General features: G+C 35.8%; 1 protein-coding gene across 6 annotated transcripts in view; it reads left to right on the forward strand.

The window, feature by feature from the left end:
• The window catches only part of FBXL17 (F-box and leucine rich repeat protein 17), a 602098-nt gene that overhangs the window by 237636 nt on the left and 343120 nt on the right, over positions 1-21342 (forward strand). The window contains exon 7 of one of the 6 annotated variants that reach the window (XM_057492796.1): positions 9124-9440. The exons of 4 other annotated variants lie outside the window; for them this stretch is intronic. In XM_057492796.1, coding sequence (XP_057348779.1) covers positions 9124-9202 — 79 coding nt within the window. In that variant the 3' untranslated portion in view covers positions 9203-9440. Of the gene's footprint in view, positions 1-7647; positions 8920-9123; positions 9441-21342 lie in introns of those variants that run through there. One more of the 6 variants, XM_036886823.2, reaches the window with a different exon arrangement.

Below are 21342 nucleotides of genomic sequence, written 5' to 3' on the forward strand. Positions count from 1 at the left end.
AACTTGCTTTATATATTGCATGCTCTTTATCTGAAAGCCATAGCCTCAGTTTTTGAACAATAAATAGGATTTTAATGTTGAATCAGTGGATTTTGCCCTTTTAATAGGGTCTTTAGAATACTTGTAAATGAAGAAGCCGAAACTTCACTTGCCTTTCCTATGTAATACCTTGTTTAGTTGAAAAGAGACAGAGGAAACAGTTACAGCTTTTTTCTGCTTCTTGGTAAGAAAAATATGGCTCTATGAGAAAAAATGTTGCAAATTTTTTTCTTAACTCTTCTTGTAGCACTTTTAAGTGCTGCTTTTTAAAGTATGTTTAATATTTGGTTAATTGCTACTATGAACCTAAACATACTGATTAAGGCCAAGTTCACATTAGAGCAATTATCTGGTTAATTGCTCTGGTGCAAAAATAGGCTAAAAAATCATCAGAACATCAAGTTGTGAAAGCACTGGCAGGAGTTTCAAAACCACCAAGCATACCTACTGCAAATCACATCAGCAAAGCAATTAATTTAGGCTAATTGCTTTTCTGTTTGTTCAAGATGCACTTTGGAACTGTCTTTTGAAATCGTGGCAATTAAGATTAGTAAGCAATATAGTTAAAGAATGTTAGAAAAGTCACTATTTTTCAAAAGTGATAGCTATCCTATGTGGACCTATATATCTATCACCCATGTAAGACTGAAATAATTGAAGCAAAATAAGAGTATTTGAGACATTTATAAGGTTTCCTTTAAAAATAAGTTAAGGAGTAGATTACCTGTTCAGGAACTGTAGCATGGATTAACTATTCCCTAACTATCAATTAGAATGGTCTGATTTCAATAACGTACACTAAAGTGCCTTGTTCACATAGGAGGAGGAATACCTAGCCATCAAAGGTGGCACGGGCTGGTGGCATTTTCTCTAGATGAATGTGAATTTGGTTTCTCATGTGGCTTCTTATAATGTAATCAGGATTTTTAAGTGTCACTTCATGTTACTGAAGTTTTCCATTATTGAGTATTATAATTTTGGCAGCATAAATTTGTCTAAAATTGAAACCTACTTGAGTTTCAAACTGTTTCCCTATGGAGCCATGTTGTAATAGATCCTCAGCTGAAAAAAAAAAAGGCAAATTTGGGAATCAGTTCTTCATTGGAAAATGTAGAAATGTCATTAGTGGGGGCTCAGCCTTTCCCCAAACTGCTTTTCTGTTGGCTGTATTGTCAAACAGCAAGGAGCTCTTCCTTTCATTTCCTCTCTTCCGTAAGGAGCAGTTGTTACCGTGCAGTGTGTTTAGTGGCTATCCTGCCCCATGAAATTATTCAGACCAATAGATTATATTGTATTAAGGATTGTAGCTCTCAAAATGAATCTTTTAGAGAAATGCACATTGGGGGAAGTCCTAGTAGCAATAATCGTTTTGTGACTTTCTGTGGCTGTGACAAGAAGTTCAGAAAGGTATTCATTAAAATGAGATTACATACAGTAAATTAAAGGTAAATTTCATGTTTTGTTTTGGCATTCTACTTTCTGTTTCTAAGTATAAAAATTATTTTCTTTAATTTATTTCTCTTATCCTTAATTTGGTGTGAATCTGGGCCTAGCTAATTAAATGTATCACAAAACTTGAGTTTTTCTTAAGTGATCATTTTCAAAGAGAAGAAAAAAGGCATATGTACTTTATACAATGATATGTTTTTCTTTACTTCTTTTTCAAATAGTTTCTAGAAGTATTACATACTTGATCCAGATTTCTCAGTGATGCTGCTTGTGGAATATTCAGTTACAAAGCTGCTTGTAGAAGGTAAAAATATTGAATCAGATGAAAATGAATTTATTGATTAGATCAAATAGAAAAGTATTGAGGATTCTTAGGAAAAACAAAGAATCCTAAATGATGGTATCAGTCACTTGGACTAGGTATTTTTGGTCTTCTTTCAAAATCTGTCACTGAAGCAGCAGAACAATGTTATTCTAGTTTGGAAGAAACTTAATCTAGACTTTCTTTTTGACCTTCAAAACTTGAATTCTGCAATTACTTATAGTTGAAAGATACGATAGGTGCTAAACAATTAACCACTATTTTGCAGACTTTAGGAGATGTAAATTATTAGCCAAAAGCTTTTCTATATGCATACCTTTGTGCAATGTGACATTGCCTATCTTTCATCAGGACGTGGCATCTGTTTCTCTATCTTGTTTCTGGCATGGCTTTGCAACTTGCTCTGACCTATAGAATATGGTGGAAATTATATTGTGGGACTCCCAAGCTTTGGCTTCAAAGACCTCACAACTTTTGTTTTTGTCTTTCTGGATTCTGTCACCACCTGATGAAGCCCAGACTAGTCTCTGTGGATGGTAGACCATGGGGAGATAGAGGTCTAGCCAAGAGCCAGGACCAACAGTTTCATATGTGAGTTAAGCCATCTTAGGCCAGCCAGCCTCAGACAAGCCTTCAGATTCTGCAGGCCCATGAATGAAACCAGCAGAACTGCTCAGCTGAGTCCAGTCCAAATTGCTGGCCCATGGAGTTGTGAGTAAGAGCTGTTTTTTTTTTAATACTTCTAAGTTTTGATGTGGTTTGTTATATAGCAGTTGGTGACTGAGATTGACTTTGTAGCTGCTCCATGTTGAGAATTTTATATTCTTAGGCCTGCTATAAGAGCATTATTACTCATTTTCTTATTTAATTGTTACATCAACTCTATGACACAGGTATCATTATACCCTATTTCATAGATAAGGTAAAATGAGGCTCAGAGATGTAGAATATCTTGCTGATGATCACAGCTACTAAGTGCAGAGTGAGGGTGGAATGTAAATCTATCTGCGTGACCTTAATCCCATCTATCAAACTACCTCCAACAACTTATTTTGACTTTAAACATATTGTTGGTTGCAATAACCCGTTAAACCTACTGTTGGAATCAATTGAATATAAGTACAAGCTAAATAGCATTGTAAAGGTATTATAATAAAACAGGTATCATTGAATAAAATAAATATTACAATGAACTAACATCTGTTTGCAGTTTGTAGTGTTCCTATTTAATCTTGAGTATTCATTTAAAAAAATGCATGGAGAAAAAGGAGAGCTCTTCGGGGCTCATTTGAGTCTGAAAAGGAATAGTGTGAATACAATTAAAAATCAAAAAATACATAAATATAAGGCCTTGATTTTATATATATTTAAAAATAGTTTGTGGTGTTTCCTAGTATTAAGATTACATCCTTCTCTGCTCTGTTGTCAAGTTTGGGAGAAGTAGAATGGAGGAGATCCTCCCTTAGAAGAGCTGTGGCTGAGGTTTAATCACTGAAATGCTTTCAACATCTTCTAATAATGTCTTCTAATAATAAGTAAGGATATAACTTCCAAGGCAGATAGTCAATAACGGTACTAATACCTCCCACAGAAATCCCAACAATAGAAATGGGAATCTTTTCATTTTTGAAATGCTTTTATTTTTAATTTTAAGCATCACCCTAATAATCATACATCATAAACCAGCTGATACTAGTAGGTGATTCTGACGTACATATCATAGCTCATCTTACCGTTTGCCATAGCCGTGCATTAACCGGACCTGTCTCAGAGTTTTATTGCCTGCTAAATAAAGCCTGGACCATTTTCCCCATGATTTATTATGGTATTTTGAGAACTAGTTTCATTTGGGAAATACAATTTCCATTTGTTTACCTTCTAACTTGAATTTAGACTGAATTCTTACTTTTGGTTTTGATTAATCTCTATTTTTCCTGTCAGTAAATCACCAGTGTATTTTACTGTATGGATATTTAATTGTATTATACATACACACAAATAAATATATTTATTTGAATATATGTTTGGAGAATCTTATTTTTGGGGAGAGGAAAGTTGCATTTTTTTTCTTTTAGTTTTAATTTGAATTTAGATGGATTATAAATTTCTTAGAACGTCATTTTGATAAAAGCATAGGAGTAAAACTGTAACTGGGAATTGTGACTTTTTCTCAATCCTGGGCTCCTAACTAGAAACTCACTAAATGCATGGTGATTGATTAGATGGCAATCAAATCTAGTGAACATAAACTTGTATTCAGTGTAAGAGGGAAAAAATGAACTGCTCAAGTCAGTCAAGAAATAGCTCAAGTCAAAATAAGTCAGAGTACTCAAGTTCATTTAATGGATGTAGACTTTACCTTTAAAAATGCTTTATAAATGTAATTGAAGAGCTAAAGAGGCATTTACTGAATTCTCTAACAAAGTGGTGGTTTGTGTGAGGTACATGGATACAAGTGACAATAGGTTCACCTTACTGGTTAAAAAAAAACAAAAACAAATGAAGACAGAAAAACCCTGGAAAAACATGGTATTCATGCAGCAGCAATTTATTTGGAAAGGTGATGACAAAATATGTCAAGACAATGCCCTGGCTTCATTAAATTTTTAGTAATGAATTTGAAAAAACATCTTTTTCTGTACCGTATCTTTCTGCAGATTTATATACATTTATGGGATAACTATCTTCAAAGAAATGTATATTACTTAGAATGCACTTAGTATTTTAGATATCATAGCCTTATTGAAGTTAGACATGTTTAGTCATTTGTGTATTTAAAGAGATGCCCATCTTCTTTTTGTTTCTAAGATTTTTCTTTCACAAGTTTATCCTCAGTACTGAGACATCAGTATATTCCAGAAGAGCTTTTATTGGGGGGTGCTGACTCTCAGCAGCCATCCATCTCCATGTAGTGTATGAGAGTGCAACTTGTTAGAGGGAGAAAGTATAAAGTATCAGCACACAGGCCCTGGCAGACATTTAGACATCCACCAGACAGGTCTACTACTTGATGGTAGTCTCCCATTTTGAAAATGTAGGTGTTTAGAAAGGGACCAGGTCACAGTAACTTTATAATGCTGCACGCTGTTGCTTATTGTACGCACATATATTTTACTTGTGATTCTTTCCCCCATCGACAGTATTTTTCTAAAGTTTTATTTGAATGGTTGCCTTATTCTTACTAGCTTGTCACAGTTAGCTGTATGCTACATTTCAGTCCTCTAACTATGTGCAAATTGCATTTGATAAAGTGTTTAGAATTTGTGACGATCCACAGTGATGGGCTTGGCATACGGATGGGGGAGAACATGGGATAGTAATCCAAGGTCGCAGGAAATCTGAACATGTACCTGTTTTGTTGATGTTCATATTAGCATTGATTTCATTTCATTGTTGAGAGGGTGGTGTCCTTGTAAGGATTTAGGTGGAACAGTTTAGGATTAAACCTGGACTATGGTAAATCTTCAAAAGAGTTCATTCTCAGGCAGGTAATCAAAAGTGTACATGTTTTATTTTGGGAGTTCTATTAAAGTTATTATTTAAAAGTGCCAATCATATGCAGATGAAAATTCCCGAATATACAAAAAATATATTCTAATCATCAGTAATGAGCTGCAATCATTGACTTAAGTAATCACATTTGCAAGCTAGGTCCATTTTAAATAAATATCCCAAGTCTTACTGTAAAAGTAATTTTCTCAGTGAATCTCATTTAAAAAAAAATTTCAAGAGTAGACGTATCCAACTGGGTTGTTTGATTTTTGAGTATTTATACAAGTGAAACTTACTTCCAAAGATTCAAAGTGGGAAAATCAACAACTTTTGACTTTCTATTTTAAGGGCAACAAGGAGGAAATTTTGTTCAATTCCTATTTAACTTTCTGTGACTACTTTTGACATTCACAAATTATGTCATTCATTTTCACATGCAAATAAGAAATTGAGTGATTTGCGACTCCGATATGAAGAGCTCTCACAGGTACTTAGATGTGTTGCCTCCGTCTCCCTGTCTCCCTTTCACCCAGGAGCAGGACAATCTCTCAACGGGAAGTAGTTTCCCCACAAGCCTTTGTAAAAGGAGTCTTTCTTCGCCTTTCTGATCCCTTACAGAGCATTTGATCCTCAGGTAATTTTTTTCTGCTTTGATTTGTGTCTTCTTCCCTTAAAGCTGTGGTCTGTTTTCCTTTTTTTTTTTTTTTTTTTGTAGTCACTGATGACATTTTCTCTGGTAATTGTTCCCCCTTTAGATCTTTTCCCATTCCTTAAATCTGTAGAATATTTTCTTTATTGTTGTCAGTGTCACTGATGACATTTTCATCTGATTCTTGACATACTCATTTTATAATACATGGCATTATGAGGAGTTTTTTGGTCAGTGACATTTTGGCAAACACTTGCCAGTGGCCACCAGAGAAGGTCAGTTAGAAATAAATCATCCTGAAAGGCTTCCCTGTAGTACTAATGAGTAGGGCTTGCCATGGGAGTTGGGTGTTGGGAGTCTGGGGTTCTTTGTGTTGTTTTTTTGCTGTTCCAAACTTTTATCATTGAGTTATTCACTATATAACCTTGGTAAAATTATTTAAAGTTCTCTTTGAGAAGATTGGCGTAATGAGAACCTACCTTAGTGAAATGTTTGGAGGCTTAATCATGTTTCAAAAGCACCTTGAGGATGAATCATTAGTTCATTATTAGAATGGTGGCTTGGGTGGTGCCATCCATCACTGATGGTTTATCACCACTGCAGCGTCATAGTGTCCTGCAGATTGACAGTGGATGTCAAATCACACTTTTTAAAGACACTAGCAGATTCTTGAAGGTTACTTACGGCTTTTCATATAGTAACACAAGTGTTCCCAATTATCTGAAGAAAATAAAGCAATCAGAATGTACTCATTATTATATATTTTCATAAACATCTCTTTGTTTTCAGATTAAATGGGCAAAGTGTATTCAGATTAATAAGTAGAGATAAAAAAACACACCCAGCGATCCCTGCTTTAGGTAGCTATAAAGTAAGATCCCTTAATATATAGCTACTTTACTGTTGTGAAATTATTTTCACTGGCAATTTTCATCCAAATAGAGTTTAAAGAGTTGCCCTTTTCAAAATATACTTTAGCATTATCTACACACACCTACACATGCACATGCATGATCACTGATGGGAAATTAACTGAAATTCAAAATATTCTAGGAAGCAGGGCTTTAAATTTCTAATTTCTAGTACAGTTGAGAAAATGTAATGACTGAAAATTAAGGAAAATTAACTATTTACTTTGAGTGTTTATATGTAATTCTGAGTTTGATATCTTCCAAGAATCCTAGGATCTGATCTGGATGCAGTTCCAGAGGACATCTAACTTAGCATTTTGTCTACAACTCCTTGCTCTTCATCTATTGCATATGGTTCTTTTTTTCCCCATCTTCTTACCACCTTTTCCTTCATCTATCAATTAGTTCTATTTAGTTAACATATAAAAGCACACTTTTTAGGATGCTCAAAATGCTTCTTATAACTAGAAGATCAGCACTTTCTTAAAGTGTTTTTAAAATCGGGTTATTTATTCTCAGTTTAAAAAAAACCTGCAACACATCCCCTTGACTTTAGAGCTTGGGCAGGTCTACAAGAGGTTTTAAAATATAGGAAGTCTCTCTGGAGTGTGTGTTTTGTGAGAGTGGAGCAGGGAGGACACGGTGGACTGCCAAAGGGCAAACTGCTAGAGGGGAGACACTGCTAATGCTTATTTCCCTTTGCTCTGTCTTGCTCTGTTTTTCCAGCCCCATGGCTTGCAGGTTTATTAAAATGCTAATGATGTTTGTTCTGTTTTTATTGGCAGCTCTCCAGATTTGATTATTGATATATCTGAATAATAGCGGAATGCAGCCTCAAAGTATCACTTGACTCTTTTCCTTAGATTTTTGCCAGTAAAAATATAAAAACCACAATGTCAGATGGATCCTGTGTGCTTTTTTTATTCTGTATAAAAATGGAATATTATAAGAGAACTGTCAACTGTTTGGAAATGAGCTTTATTGGGAGGGTGAGACTTCCGTAGGTGAGTGTACTATTGTACGCTGTGAGCAACAGTCATATTTTCAGTCTTCAGGTCTTGAATGTGGTTCTGTTTCTATTCTCATTTTCTGGGCTCTGGTATTTCACCTCTTGTACAAAATGACTAAAGTATAGACAAACTGTGGAATAATCCCCATGTGACTGGCAGGAATTGAGGAATTGTCATATTCCTACCTGTTATTTCCGATGATTTTAGCCATAGACCCTTAGAAATGAAAAGGACTTCTGAGAACTGCCCATGCAGCTCCTTTATTTTGCAGTTTTGAACTGAGGCTCCCAGACCACCTGTGCCCTGTCCAGGTCCCCACAGCTTGCTGGCCGTGGCGGTGGGGCCCGAAGGCTGCTTCCCTGGGGCCCCGAGGCTGCTGTGCTAGCTGAGTTACCCTTTCCTTTCTTTACTAGACCCTTGTTCCACCATGACACTTATTTTCATTCATGGCCTAGAGTGGACTGGAGTATCTCTCGTTATAGGCTCTTAAATTTCTTTTATGCCCCTTTGAATGGCAAAACAACACACACCAGGTAGGTTTTCAGTAAATATTGTTTTAAAAATTGAGACTACCCCATATCCCACTATCCAGATATTTCTGCTGTTTACATTTTGGTGATCACCTTTTTTTTTTCTTAAGGTATCATTGATATACAATCTTATGAAGGTTTCACATGAACAACATTGTGGTTACTACATTCACCCATATTATCAAGTCTTCCCCACACCCCATTGCATTCACTATCAGTGTAGTAAGATGCTACAGAGTCACTAATTGTCCTCTCTGTGCTGTACTGTCTTCCCCATGACCCCTCTACACTATGTGCACTAATCATAATGTGCCTTAATCCCCTTCTCCCTCCCTCCCACACCCCTCCCCTTCGGTAACCACTAGTCCCTTCTGGGAGTCTCTGAGTCTGCTGCTCTTTTGTTCCTTCAGTTTTGCTTTGTTCTTATACTCCACAAATGAGGGAAGTCATTTGGTACTTAGCTTTCTCCACCTGGCTTATTTCATTGAGCATAATACCCTCTAGCTCCATCCATGTTGTTGCAAATGGTAGGATTTGTTTTCTTCTTATGGCTGAATAGTATTTCATTGTGTATATGTATCACATCTTCTTTATCCTTTCATCTACTATGGACACTTAGGTTGCTTCCATGTCTTGGCAATTGTAAATAGTGCTGTGATAAACATAGGGTGCATATGTCTTTTTGAATCTGTGATCTTGTTTTCTTTGGTTAAATTCCTAGGAGTGGAATCCCTGGGTCAGATGGTACATCTATTTTTAGTTTTTTGAGGAACCTCCATATTGCTTTCCACGATGGTTGAACCAATTTACATTCCCATTTGGTGATCATCTTTTAAGAAGTACATGTGTGTGCCCTAACTCCCCCACCTTCTTCCCCAAACTCCTTTTGGAATTACATTGTGCATATTATTTTGCAATCTGTATCTGTAAGTCAACAGTATATTGTGAATTTATTTTGTTTGAATAAATACAGGTCTGTGCCACCATTTCTCATGGATTTATGTTTTTTATTTATCACATTGTATCTAACCAATCTCTTATTGATAGACATTCTAATTATTTCTGAGTTTTACTCCTATAAATTACTGGTGATGAACATTTTTATGCCTATAACTTTGTATACTTTTATTTTTGTCTCCTTAGAGTTAAGTTCTTAAAGTGGAATTTCTGCACTTAAGGGTGTACATACCTAAATCTTTTTTAACATCTTGCTTAATTACCTATGGAAGTGTGTATCTATATATGTCTACATCTCTGCAGGAAAGTGTCTGTTTCTCCACATCAACTCTGAATGCTGTAAACTATTTTGGAGCATTTAAAAATGACTTTAATGTTTAACAGCTAAAAAACCATAATAAATTATTTAGGCACAAGTGTATTTTTGACTAAGAGACAGTGTAGAGCAGTAGTTAGGAGCACAGGCTCTGGAGCCAGACAGTTTGGATTGAATCCTGGCAGTGCCAGTTCCTACCTGTTTGTCATGGGGCAAGTTAATTAACCTCTCATTTTCTTATTAAAATGGAGATACTGACTTAAGTTTTTGTGTGATTTAAATGTGATTATACATGTAAAGTATTTAGAATAGTACTGGCACATAGTTAATCACTCAATACTTGCCAGCTATAAATAGTAATTATTATTATCACTATCAGTCAGTGAGCATTTGCTTTCTATCTATAGTTTTATAGTACTCAGTGCTGGAATTTGGGGTTTCAAAGAAGAGACATTATCATGTGATCAAAAGACTCACCATATACCAGAAGAAATATGGCATAAGTAAATGAAAAGTTACCTAATCAAGTTAAGTAAGAACACAAAACCACATCATAAAAACAAGACTTGGACCAACACTTTTTTGATTACCAAATGAATGTTGTATTCTTGAAACAGGGTTCCCTTATAATACTTGGAAGGGCAATACTGAAGTGTGCATTTTGTATTCTTATTTCCTTACAGGACCAAGTCTTCTTGTGATTTAGGGTGAATCATATGTCTCAGCTGGTGTAGCACAGTCTGGATTTGTGTCTGGCCTTATGCCGTGGTTGATAAACTATATGGTTACCCTGTTTCTGATTGATAGCTTCTTTCTCTGGCTGTCAGTGTGATAATGATGTGATATCAAATTCTTGCTTTGGCTTGTGATCTATATTGACTGTTATCCTTGCTCGTTTGTTCTATTTTGGATTAATTTTATACTTTAATTTAGAGGACAACCTTATTTCCAAGTACTCAGGGGAAAGCTCATTCTTAGTATCATGTACTCCTTACAAATGTTAGGAGGGAAACACTTGAAAAAATAGTTTATTGCCAGGTTTTAGATGGTCTAGCATGTTGCATCAGGTACCAATTGAGACTTTATTTTTCTGAAACCCAAGGGAGAAATGTTTCAGGGTAAATTATGGCAGACAGGTGAAATTTTTAAAATTTATAAATACAATATCCTTTCTTAGAGTTCTAACATTATTTTGTGAAAAAGTGTCCTAAACATTTGAGTAATGTGTAGTTCTCCTTATCTTTAGTACAGATTGTTTTTCATGTTTTAATGTTCTGCATTGTTGACGTCTTGGCTATTTCCCAATATTTGATTCTCAGTTGAACCTTCTTATGTGCTATCTGTGCCATTAATGTCACAATAGTGTATTTAAAGGATTGAGAATCTAGTTTTAGAATGATGAGTAAATGGTAAGGAAGAATATAAAGGAATAGAGATTGGGCCCTATGATGGGCCCTGGCAAATATGAAATATTTTAAGCTCTTCCATTTATTGTAACTATCTCTTAATTAGATATTATCAAATGTTAGAGGCAAATGCTTGTCACACTTAGATTTATTATGTAGGAAATTCATGGTCTGAATCATAATGGACCAGACGACTTCTTTCTGATCTAGATGGGAACACTGTAATATTACTGTTTGATTCAGCACAATTTGTATTCCTTTTTTTTCTCCATTATTTATTTTGTGCCAATCACTCTGCTTACTATGGGCAACAGTTTCTGCTTAGAGGGAAAGGGACTAAACAGTACCAGTAAACAGCCGTAGCATCATAAAAACCTCCTTGCATATCATTACAGAAAAATAGCAGAACCCACTAACACTTACACAGCATTGACTCTGCTAGTCACTGTTCTCAGTGCTTTCCATATATTAAACTCCTAACAACCTTATGAGGTAGATATTATTATTCCCATTTCTCAAATGAAGGAATCAAAGCACATGAGTCTAAGTGAGATGCCCAAATGAACTTTTGGAAGAAGCATTATTCATGTCTCTGTTTTGTGTCTGATAAGCATTAAGAGAAGTAGTTACTTTTCTGAGCTAAGAATAGGTGAGAGAAAATTGCTGAGCATGGCTTCATTCTTTTATTTTTTCTAGCATTCTTCATTTACTCATTTACTAGGTATTTATTAAAGACCTACCATTACTGGGCTCTTGGGGTAGGGCAGTGAGCAGAACAGTTGTTCCCAGCTTACACGGAGTTTATAGTTGCCTCTGACGTAGGGGAATTCTGAATAGTTGTAAAATACTTTTGCCACTTTTCATTTTCATCATTTCTACAACTTTTAATTCTGCCAAGTATACTCTGAAAGCTTATTTGCTATTTCTATAATTGGGGAAATTTATGGTCTCCAATTTGCATCTGTGGGTAGTTTTTAATTATTGTCCATTGCCCTTTTATATGAATTGGATTTTCACTTACTGTCAATGACTTCCTTAAACTGCCCTTTGTGTATCAAATTCATTGCTTTAGCTGATAAAAAGGTGGTCTCTGGCTTTTATGTTTTCTAACTTGTTTTCAGTGACTAACAGAGATATACTGTTTAATTGTAATTCCTGTTGCAGTTATATTTCCCCAATTGCATATGGGGAAAATGAATAATCTCCTATTGTCCTAATGAGAAAATAATCCTGGGTCCTGAATTTATTATCTCTGGCTAGTGGCGTGACAGCTCACTGACTACTGCAGCTGGTCGGGGAGAGTCTGACCTCTGTGGAGACCTGGGCATGCTAACGGGCCAGTACCTTGTGACAGACACTGACCCACTGGTTGAATGTGCCTTGGTTTTTCTCTCCGTGTGCCATGATTCTCTCCCCAAGGTTATTCAGGGAGGTGATTGCTTTATGCCCAGGCTTGGCTGCTGAAAAAGAAATACCCTTTTCCCACCTTCCCTCCAGGGTGTTTCCCATCATGGTGGCTTAAAGGTTTGGGGGCTGGCTGATCTCCTGAGGCCCAGAAATGGGGTGGAAAACAGAGTGGTTGTTCTCCAGTAAGGGAAATGGCTCCCTTCACAGCCTCAGACAGGAGTCCTCCAGAATGACTGGCAGCTGACTTTTTCCCAAGGCCCCTGTCAAGACTGTTTCGTCCAGTGGAATTATGTGGGTCCCAGGAAGGCATGCCTGAATGGATCACAATTAGGAATTTTTTTATCATTATTATTTCTAGCTCTTTGGAAGTAAACCTTGTCTCTGCTCCTGCCCTCCCTCCACTATCTCAAATAAAACATCTTAATTCCTTATTATTTTAATTTTCTTTCTAACTTGTTTTCAGGCCTGGCTTTTGCCTTCAAGCAGGGAGACTGCTTCTAAATATATGAAAAGTATATGAACATTTCCTCTGGGATTTTTGTTCCTAGTTCAGATATTAAACTAAACATAGAGCATAATTTATGAAAAACTATTTTTCTTATTGGTAATTCTTTTTTCCCTGTTAGAATGCCAATCCAGTTTTACTCTGCATTCTCAAAGCTAGTTACTGGGAGTTTTCTTCCTCCACTCTTTATTTCAGAAGTAAGTAGTGGTTTGTCTAATTACTGTACTGTAGTTACAATTATAGAGAAAAGGTCAGTCTCGTCATTGCCAATTAAAGTAGGAAAAAGCTGCATTTTTAACCACTAAGAGCCATTATGTCAATTTAATGCTGTTCATCAGCGTGTAACCCATTTTCTAGGATATATAAATCTAATCTTGGTGTTATGGTACACTCATCCTATGAAAGGCCTTCGGTGCTGCAGAGAAGAGATTATTGCAAGCAACTTATATTAATTGCACATCCTTTCATTGTGTCTCATCATGAATTTTAGGATCTGGATTTTGTAAAACCTGTTCTCCAAAATGAGTAGAAATAAGCCCTGCAAGTCACTGGTTGACCCTTTTTACTTTTAGCTATTTGACAACGTAAAATAACCTGTTGAAACTTAGGTTTTTCTAACTTTTGTTCAGGGATATATTGTTTAGCTAAATTTCTCATTGCAGTCACGCCTTGTTTTATATATAGGGAAAATACATAAATTTCTGCTCTCCTACTGACTGAATCATCCTGGGATATAAGTTGATTCATCACTGCTATTTTCTCTTTTATATCTTCATGTAGTACTTAAGGATTTTTAACTTAAAAAGACATCATGGATTTAGTACAAGTTAAGAAATTATAATAGAAAATGAAATTTTGTGTTAATTTCACCCCTTATGAAAAGTCTGAACACTTCTCAACATACATTTATATGCTCTGCAGGATTTATCATATATCACCTATTTTTACAGATCTGAAAGGCTGTCTTTTTAAGTAATCCCTTTGCTTTAGTAGTTTTTTTGAGTCAAATTGTATGGTGTTTTGAACCAAGAAAAAGGAGGGATGGAAAGTTGAATTTGTTGTCTGGCTTAGACTTAACAGGGATATGAGAACATACCTACAACTTGATATTCTAAGGTAGATTTCTCTTTTCAGAGAAAATCACGTTGTCTGTGTGTGATATCAGGCCAAGCACATTCTGATCTTTATAAATCTAAAAAAATGGGATTACTAAGTGATATACTACCATTTACTTGGCAGGGACCTCCCTATTATCTCAACTCTCTTTTCCTTCTCCCAGTAAGGTTCGAGGTTTACCCTTGAGCCTTTGAAGCTCCCCATAGTTGTCTTTGCCTCTCTCAGTATCTTCTGTACCCAAGAGAAAAATGTGAAGCTGAGTACACTTAGCAAGGTTTTCTTTTCTTGTTTGACCTCTCAGATGCTATTGTCTTGAACTCCCTAATCTGAGTATGTCATGATTGGGTGTGTTAACAGTTTTTAAAGAAAAATTGAAGTTGAATTTTCTTGTTATTGAGTCTTCTTAGACTGTTCCTAAAACTCCACAGCGTAAAGCAAACATGATTTTTCCAAATAAATAGTGTTGCATTGGACTTTGTTGTGTTTTCTCTGGGGAAAAAAAAGGTGGGGGGGGGGCGTCTTTCTGTAAGAAAGAGATACCTTGGCATAGTTCCATGACTCAATCAATATAAAACATGCTTTAATGATGATTTAGAATTTTAAGATATTTGTTGACAAAGTGTTTTTAAAAACCTCTGCATTATACAACAAAATGAGTTATTTGGAATGGAAAAGTCTTTTGGAAAGAAATACTTCCCCCTTCATTCATCTGTTTAAAAATATTTCCCCTAATTATCTCACATTTGCATGTTGTCCATAGCTTACTCTTTTTTTCCCCCAGTTTGTTCAGTGCCATTCATAGGAGTGCATGAAGTGAAAAATTGAATACTATGTAATGCATATTATCAGATGCTGGCTGTATTTGCATATCTAACAGCTAGGTCTAACTCCGGTGTTTTGATTCATTACATAAAATAACATTTATTGAATTCTTGTTTTTAAATTTGAATAATATAGATCATTTCAAGAATGACTAAAATTAAAATTATATAATTTAATTAAAAGATCATTACTGTAGTCCTTTGTATAACTAATTACCCTTGTTCCCATTATTTTAATTTTCTTTGTTTTTTTGTTGTCTGCTGTGCAAAAAAGCTAACGTGCATTAGAATCAAATTATTACTCTTGGAACTTCAGATTAGAGAAGGAATGTAATTGCTGCTATTATTTCTTGTTCTTGTTTTTCTTTTTTATTTGATATGCAAAGTTAGAAGTATATTTTAAGACTTCATTTTAGATAGAGACATGAAATGATTCCTAGAAGCTGTTTTTATGAAAAAGATAAAAACTTTAATGTCAAGTGTTTTTATAACAATACATTTACAACTTCTTTAGCTGAGGAAAAATAAACAATATAGAGGTTGACTCAGCATAGGATGCTAAAATATCACCATGCTTTGGTACTTTCTCTACTTCAGAAATTTGTAAATCCCTGTTATGAGAAAGATAACTTCTTTTTTATACTTCAGTATAGTCTGTGTAGGAGAGATAAATGTGGTTCTTTTTAACTAGAATCATACTAATGTACATCTCCCCAGAAATTATTTATTGATATCAAGTACCTAGATTTTGTTTCTAGGTTTAATGTATTTACATTTTATCTTTCATAGAGGATTTTGTCTTCTCAATTAATTTTATGAACTATATACATATTGAGCACCTAATATATTCTGATATTTTGTTAGATGCTGGGCACAAAAAGGTAAATGAATAATATGTCTCCTTGTTTTAAGATGCTCATAGGCAACAATAAGGGGAAAAACTTATAAATGAATCACTGTGGCATGATAAGGTGCTTATTCCAATAGAAGTCATGGGAGCAAACAAACCAAAAACCCTGAACAGGGTCATAGTGAATATCCACCCTAAGTTTTAATAGTTTAAGATGGCTATGGCTGTATGCAACTAACTAGAACTATATATAACTTGTTTCTGTAAAATTAAGTTTTAATCAGTGCTCCATTTTTGGCATAAGGTATCCTCTTTGTAATCCTCTAGCTTTCCAGCAGTATATCAAAATTATGTAATTTTAATATGCTATAAATTGAATTTAAAAAACAAAATGCAGAGAAACAAATATAGTAATTATAATTGAAAGTAATCCAAGAGTGTAAAGTTTATGTTGCAAGATAGATTCCTTAAGGAAGTTTTATTTTTATTCTTTGTTCTAAATCAGAATTTTTTCTAGGACTACTATATATTGTGGTATGTTAGATGTTTATTTCCAAATAACCAGTTTATAGATCAGGAGGTAGGGAAATTAGGAAGGCACACTTATAGGCTCATCGGAAGTCAAGATAAATTCTTACTGAACGTTTTTGGGATGTGCTAGTCAGGGTTTGCTTCATTGTTCAAACAGAGAGGTCAAGCTACCAGGGAGTTAATTCTGGAGGGCAGGATTAAAATTTGTATTAGTCTGTCTCTAATTGGAAATGAGAAATAACTGTAAGAACCTGCTTTATGTATCTCAGTTCTTTCAGTCTCAGAAACTTCACTTGAAGACATCATTCAAATGTGTGTACGTATTTGAATGTGTGTGTGTGTGTAATTTATTTCCCTACTGTTACAAAATGATTTTAACATGAAAGTAATCTTTAGATTAATTTACTGGCAGCTAGTTAGAGGGAAGTGGCAAATTTAGTTTGTTTTTTCTTAAGTCTGAAGGGAGGCCTATCTCCTTGTTTATCTCTAACCTGATGTTTAAACTTATGGAAGTCCCAGTTTCTTGACTCCAGTCTTTCACTTCTTGCTTTCAGACCAGACAGAAAGGATCATGCTTAGCCTGATTTCTCTCGTGTTGGCTGGTTTGCTCAGCGGTAGTGATTGGCTAAATCTCCGCCTTTTTGCTCCTTTCGCATCATGCCTTGGCCTCTTTTTTTCGTATCTCCTTTTTTTCTTTTTTTCCACCTCTCTCATTTCATCTTTGAGAAGGTAATCCTTTCCACACAATTTTCTTCTTTCCTTTCTTAGGTTTATTCATCTCATCTGTATTTCTATACTATCCCTTTCTCTTGTCTGTCTCCCATCCTAATTGTTTGAAGTTAATCTTGTCTTCCTAATCAGGTGTTCACATCTCTGGTGTTCGGTGCAAGACTGAACACAGTTGAGAAACCAGCTGGTACTGTTGTTACTCTGACAGTTACCTAATGTCCCTGTTAGCAGATTTGACTAGTGGGCCTTTGGGATCTGTGGGAGTTCCTACACCTCTGAGAGAAGGAAATACCGCCTGCAAGAAGGAAATTTTGTAGGTACACTCAGATCTGGATGCCTAGGAAGGACCCGTGGATGTCAGGGTCAAAGGTGCCTGAGCATTTTGAATTCTTTTTTAAAACGGTTTTTAAACACATGTTTATATATTAATTAATCATCTGTAGGCAGTCCTGACAAAAGTGAAAGTGAGTGTTCTTGTGAATTTTACTCTTTATCAGAGGGTGGTCCTGACTTTGAATAAAGCTTTCTGCTCAAGAAAGCAAACTAGTCCTTGATATTTTTTCAGTGATGTTTCCTAACTCCTAGTCACAGATGGCTATGATCCTTCACCAAGTGCTGTTCCATGGAACAGTGGGGTTACCAAGTATTGGAACCACATATAAAGTTGGCCTCCACAATAAAACAGTGCTTTATCTTACATTCTTACTTCACTATAGTACTTACATCTTATGAGGCATTTTCAGAAATACTAGGTTTCCTGAGTCTATCAACTCTGAAAAGTATGTAGGGTAAATAATACCATTATGTTGATTAGAAGAACTGAAGTTCACGGGAATAACTTATCTGGTGTTACCCAGCTATTGGTGCCACAATTGTATTTGAATTCAGGTCAGTGCCTTGTGTTTTAATGCTTCCTATTTATTGAATAGCAGTCTCAAAACAGTAAAATGGAAGTTTCTTATTTAGATCCATTATTTCAAGACTCAGTTTATAAGCTACCTACCAGTTTAGGATTGCCAAATAAAATGCAGGATGCCCAGCTCAATTTGAATTTCAGATAAAAACAAAATTTTTAGCATAAATATATCTCATGCAATGTTTATATTTTTATTTGCTAAGTCCAGCACCCACCCCCCTTCCAGGTATCTTTTCCAAATTCTCACCCACCTAACAGAGGAAGCTCTGATCTCCTTGAATTCCAGGATTTTTGTTTTTTCTCTATGGTACTTTGTATTTAATTTTACTTCTTTGTAACACTGACTCTTCATTTCTGTGAGACTGAAAGCTCCTAGAATAAAAGCATTTAGTATTAAACATTTTGGTACTTTGCCCATTGAAAGAATGAAACCTTAAATCCAGTGCCCTATTGAGACATTATTAGAGTCTGAGGGAAAGTATTAAACAAATGTATCCCTATGTACAATTATCAGAATATCCTCCTGTATTTTATATCAGTTGGAAAAAGTTCATCAAAACTGTATAATGAAAAAGTATAACTATAAAGGACATTACCCAGTCTGTTGGGCATCATCTTCAACCTTACAAAACCTCATTGCCTGGGAGTTGCCAAGCTGATTGGAAATGACTGTTCCTGTTATACAGGAATGCAGGGATGTGAAGCAAACAAACAACAGCTTGTCTTTCTTTAAAATAGATTCTCATAGGTTTTTACATTTTTATTTATTAAAAATATTACACTAGAATATGATCATGAGTAACTTTTTCCTGAACACATCTCCTAAGGAAAGGGAAACAAAAGCAAAAATGAACAAGTGAGACTATATCAAACTAAAAAGTTTCTGTACAGCAAAGGACACCATCAACAGGACAAAAAGGCATCCTACATGAGAGAATATGTTCATAAACAACATATCTGAAAAGGGGTTAACATCCAAAATATATAAAGAACTCATATGCCTCAACACCCAAAAAGCAAATAACCCGATTCAAAAATGGGCAGAGGATCAAAACAGACACTTCTCCAAAGAAGAAATTCAGATGTCCAGTAGGCACATGAAAAGATGCTCCACATCACTACTCATCAGGGAAACGCAAATTAAAACCACAACAAGATATCACCTCACACCACTTAGGATGGCCAACATAAAAAAAACAAGGAACAACAAATACTGGCAAGGATGCAGAGAAAGGGGAACCCTTCTACACTGCTGGTGGGAATGTAAATTAGTTCAACCATTGTGGAAAGCAATATGGAGGTCCTTCAAAAAATTAAAAATAGAAATACCATTTGACCTAGGAATTCCACTCCTAGGAATTTAACCAAAGAAAACAAGATCACAGATTCAAAAAGACATATGCACCCCTTTGTTTGTTGCAGCACTATTTACAATAGCCAAGAAATGGAAGCAACCTAAGTGTCCATCAGTAGATGAATGGATGAAGAAGATGTGGTACATATACACAGTGGAATATTATTCAGAAGAAAACAAATCCTACCATTTGCAACAACATGGATGGAGCTAGAGTGTATTATACTCAGTGAAATAAGCCAGGTGGAGAAAGACAAGTACCAAATGATTTCCCCCATTTGCGGAGTATAACAACAAAGCAAAAACGGTAGGAACAAAACAGCAGCAGACTCAGAGAATGGACTAACAGTTAACAAAGGGAAAGGGGGTGGGGAGGGTGGGGAGGAAAGGAAGGATAAGGGGATTAAGGGGTATTATGATTAGCACACATAATGTAGCAGGGGGGCACAGGGAAGGCAGTATAGCACAGAGAAGACAAGTAGTGACTCTATGGCATCTTACTATGCTGATGGACAGTAACTGTAATGGGGTATTGGGGGGGACTTGATAATAGGAGTGAATGTAGTATCCACAATGCTGCTCATGTGAAACCTTCATAGGACTGTATATCAATGATACCTTAATAAAAAAAAGTACACTACAGGTACCAAAGGGAAAGGGACTGGGGAGGATGGGTGGGTGAGGAGGGATAAGTGGGGGGAGAAGTGGGGCAGTATTAAGATTAACATGCATGGGGGGTTAGGAGAAAAGGGAGGGCTGTACAACACAGAGAAGCAAGTAGTGATTCTACAACATTTTGCTATGCTGATGGACAGTGACTGTAAAGGGGTTTATGGGGGAGACCTGGTATAGGGGAGAGCCTAGTAAACATAATATTCGTCATGTAAGTGTAGATTAGTGATACCAAAAGCAAAACAAAAAAAATAAAAATAAAAAAGGGCAGTTCCTGTGTGGTAACCTCCAATGAGTTCTACACAAGGGTATAAAGGGCATATAAAAATGTAGGCAAGGGGTCTGTTTGCGTTTATACAGAAGATCAAAGCCTAATTGGGCTACCCCGAAAATGAACTATGATACGATATGAAAGAGAACTTCCAACATCAGCACTCTCTGGAAGACTCATGCCAGAAGATGATCATCAAAAAACCCCAACAAAGATCCACGCACTGCTACAGCTGTAGATGCACTCATCCCACGAGCTCCTGGACTTGCCATGGGAATGAAGGAGATATCTAAGCTGGCCTGTGCATACAGTAAAACAACAAATTTGACTGGATCTACACTGTTGGAACTCAATCAAGAATTAGGAGAAGTGCAAATTGTAGCACTCCAAAATCTTACAACTACAGACTATTTACTGTTAAAAGAACATAAGGGATGTGAACATTCCCCAGGAATGGGTTGTTTTAATTTGTCTGATTTCTCTCAGACTGTTCAAGTTCAGCTGGACAATATCCACCATATCATAGATAAGTTTTCACAAATGCCAAAGGTGTCTAACTGGTTTTCTTGGTTTCACTGGAGATGGCTGGTAATTACAGATATGCTTTGGTTATGTAACTATACTCCTATTATGTTAATGTGTGTGCGCAATTTAAGTAGTAGCTTAAAACCTATACATGCTGAATTTACTCTACAAGAAGATATGTCAAAGAAATAATCAATCTTCCCAGGTTTTCTTCCGCCTGCTACTTCTATAGCTTTTCTTCTTCCTTCCTAATTACAACCCTTAAATAGAATTCGTGCCTCATATCAAATTTACCGAGTATCATAATTCTTCCAAGTGGTAAAGACACCTCAAGGCAAATGCTGGGCATAGAAGCTACAGGGCATAAATATGCAAAGAAATCAAAAGCTAACCATTTCAAACAATAAGGCTTCTCTCTCACTTACCAACTTTACATTTCCCTGTATGGCCCCGGAAGATGACTGGTTAGCCAGAGACAGGTAAGATTCCTCAAGGGAGGAACAACCTAAGACAGGCACAGTCGCAGGGTGTCATCAGGTGAGAAATTGGGGATCAACAGAGGTG

This window comes from Manis pentadactyla, chromosome 2, assembly GCF_030020395.1.
Source record: "Manis pentadactyla isolate mManPen7 chromosome 2, mManPen7.hap1, whole genome shotgun sequence".
In the NCBI taxonomy this organism is placed as follows: domain Eukaryota; kingdom Metazoa; phylum Chordata; class Mammalia; order Pholidota; family Manidae; genus Manis; species Manis pentadactyla.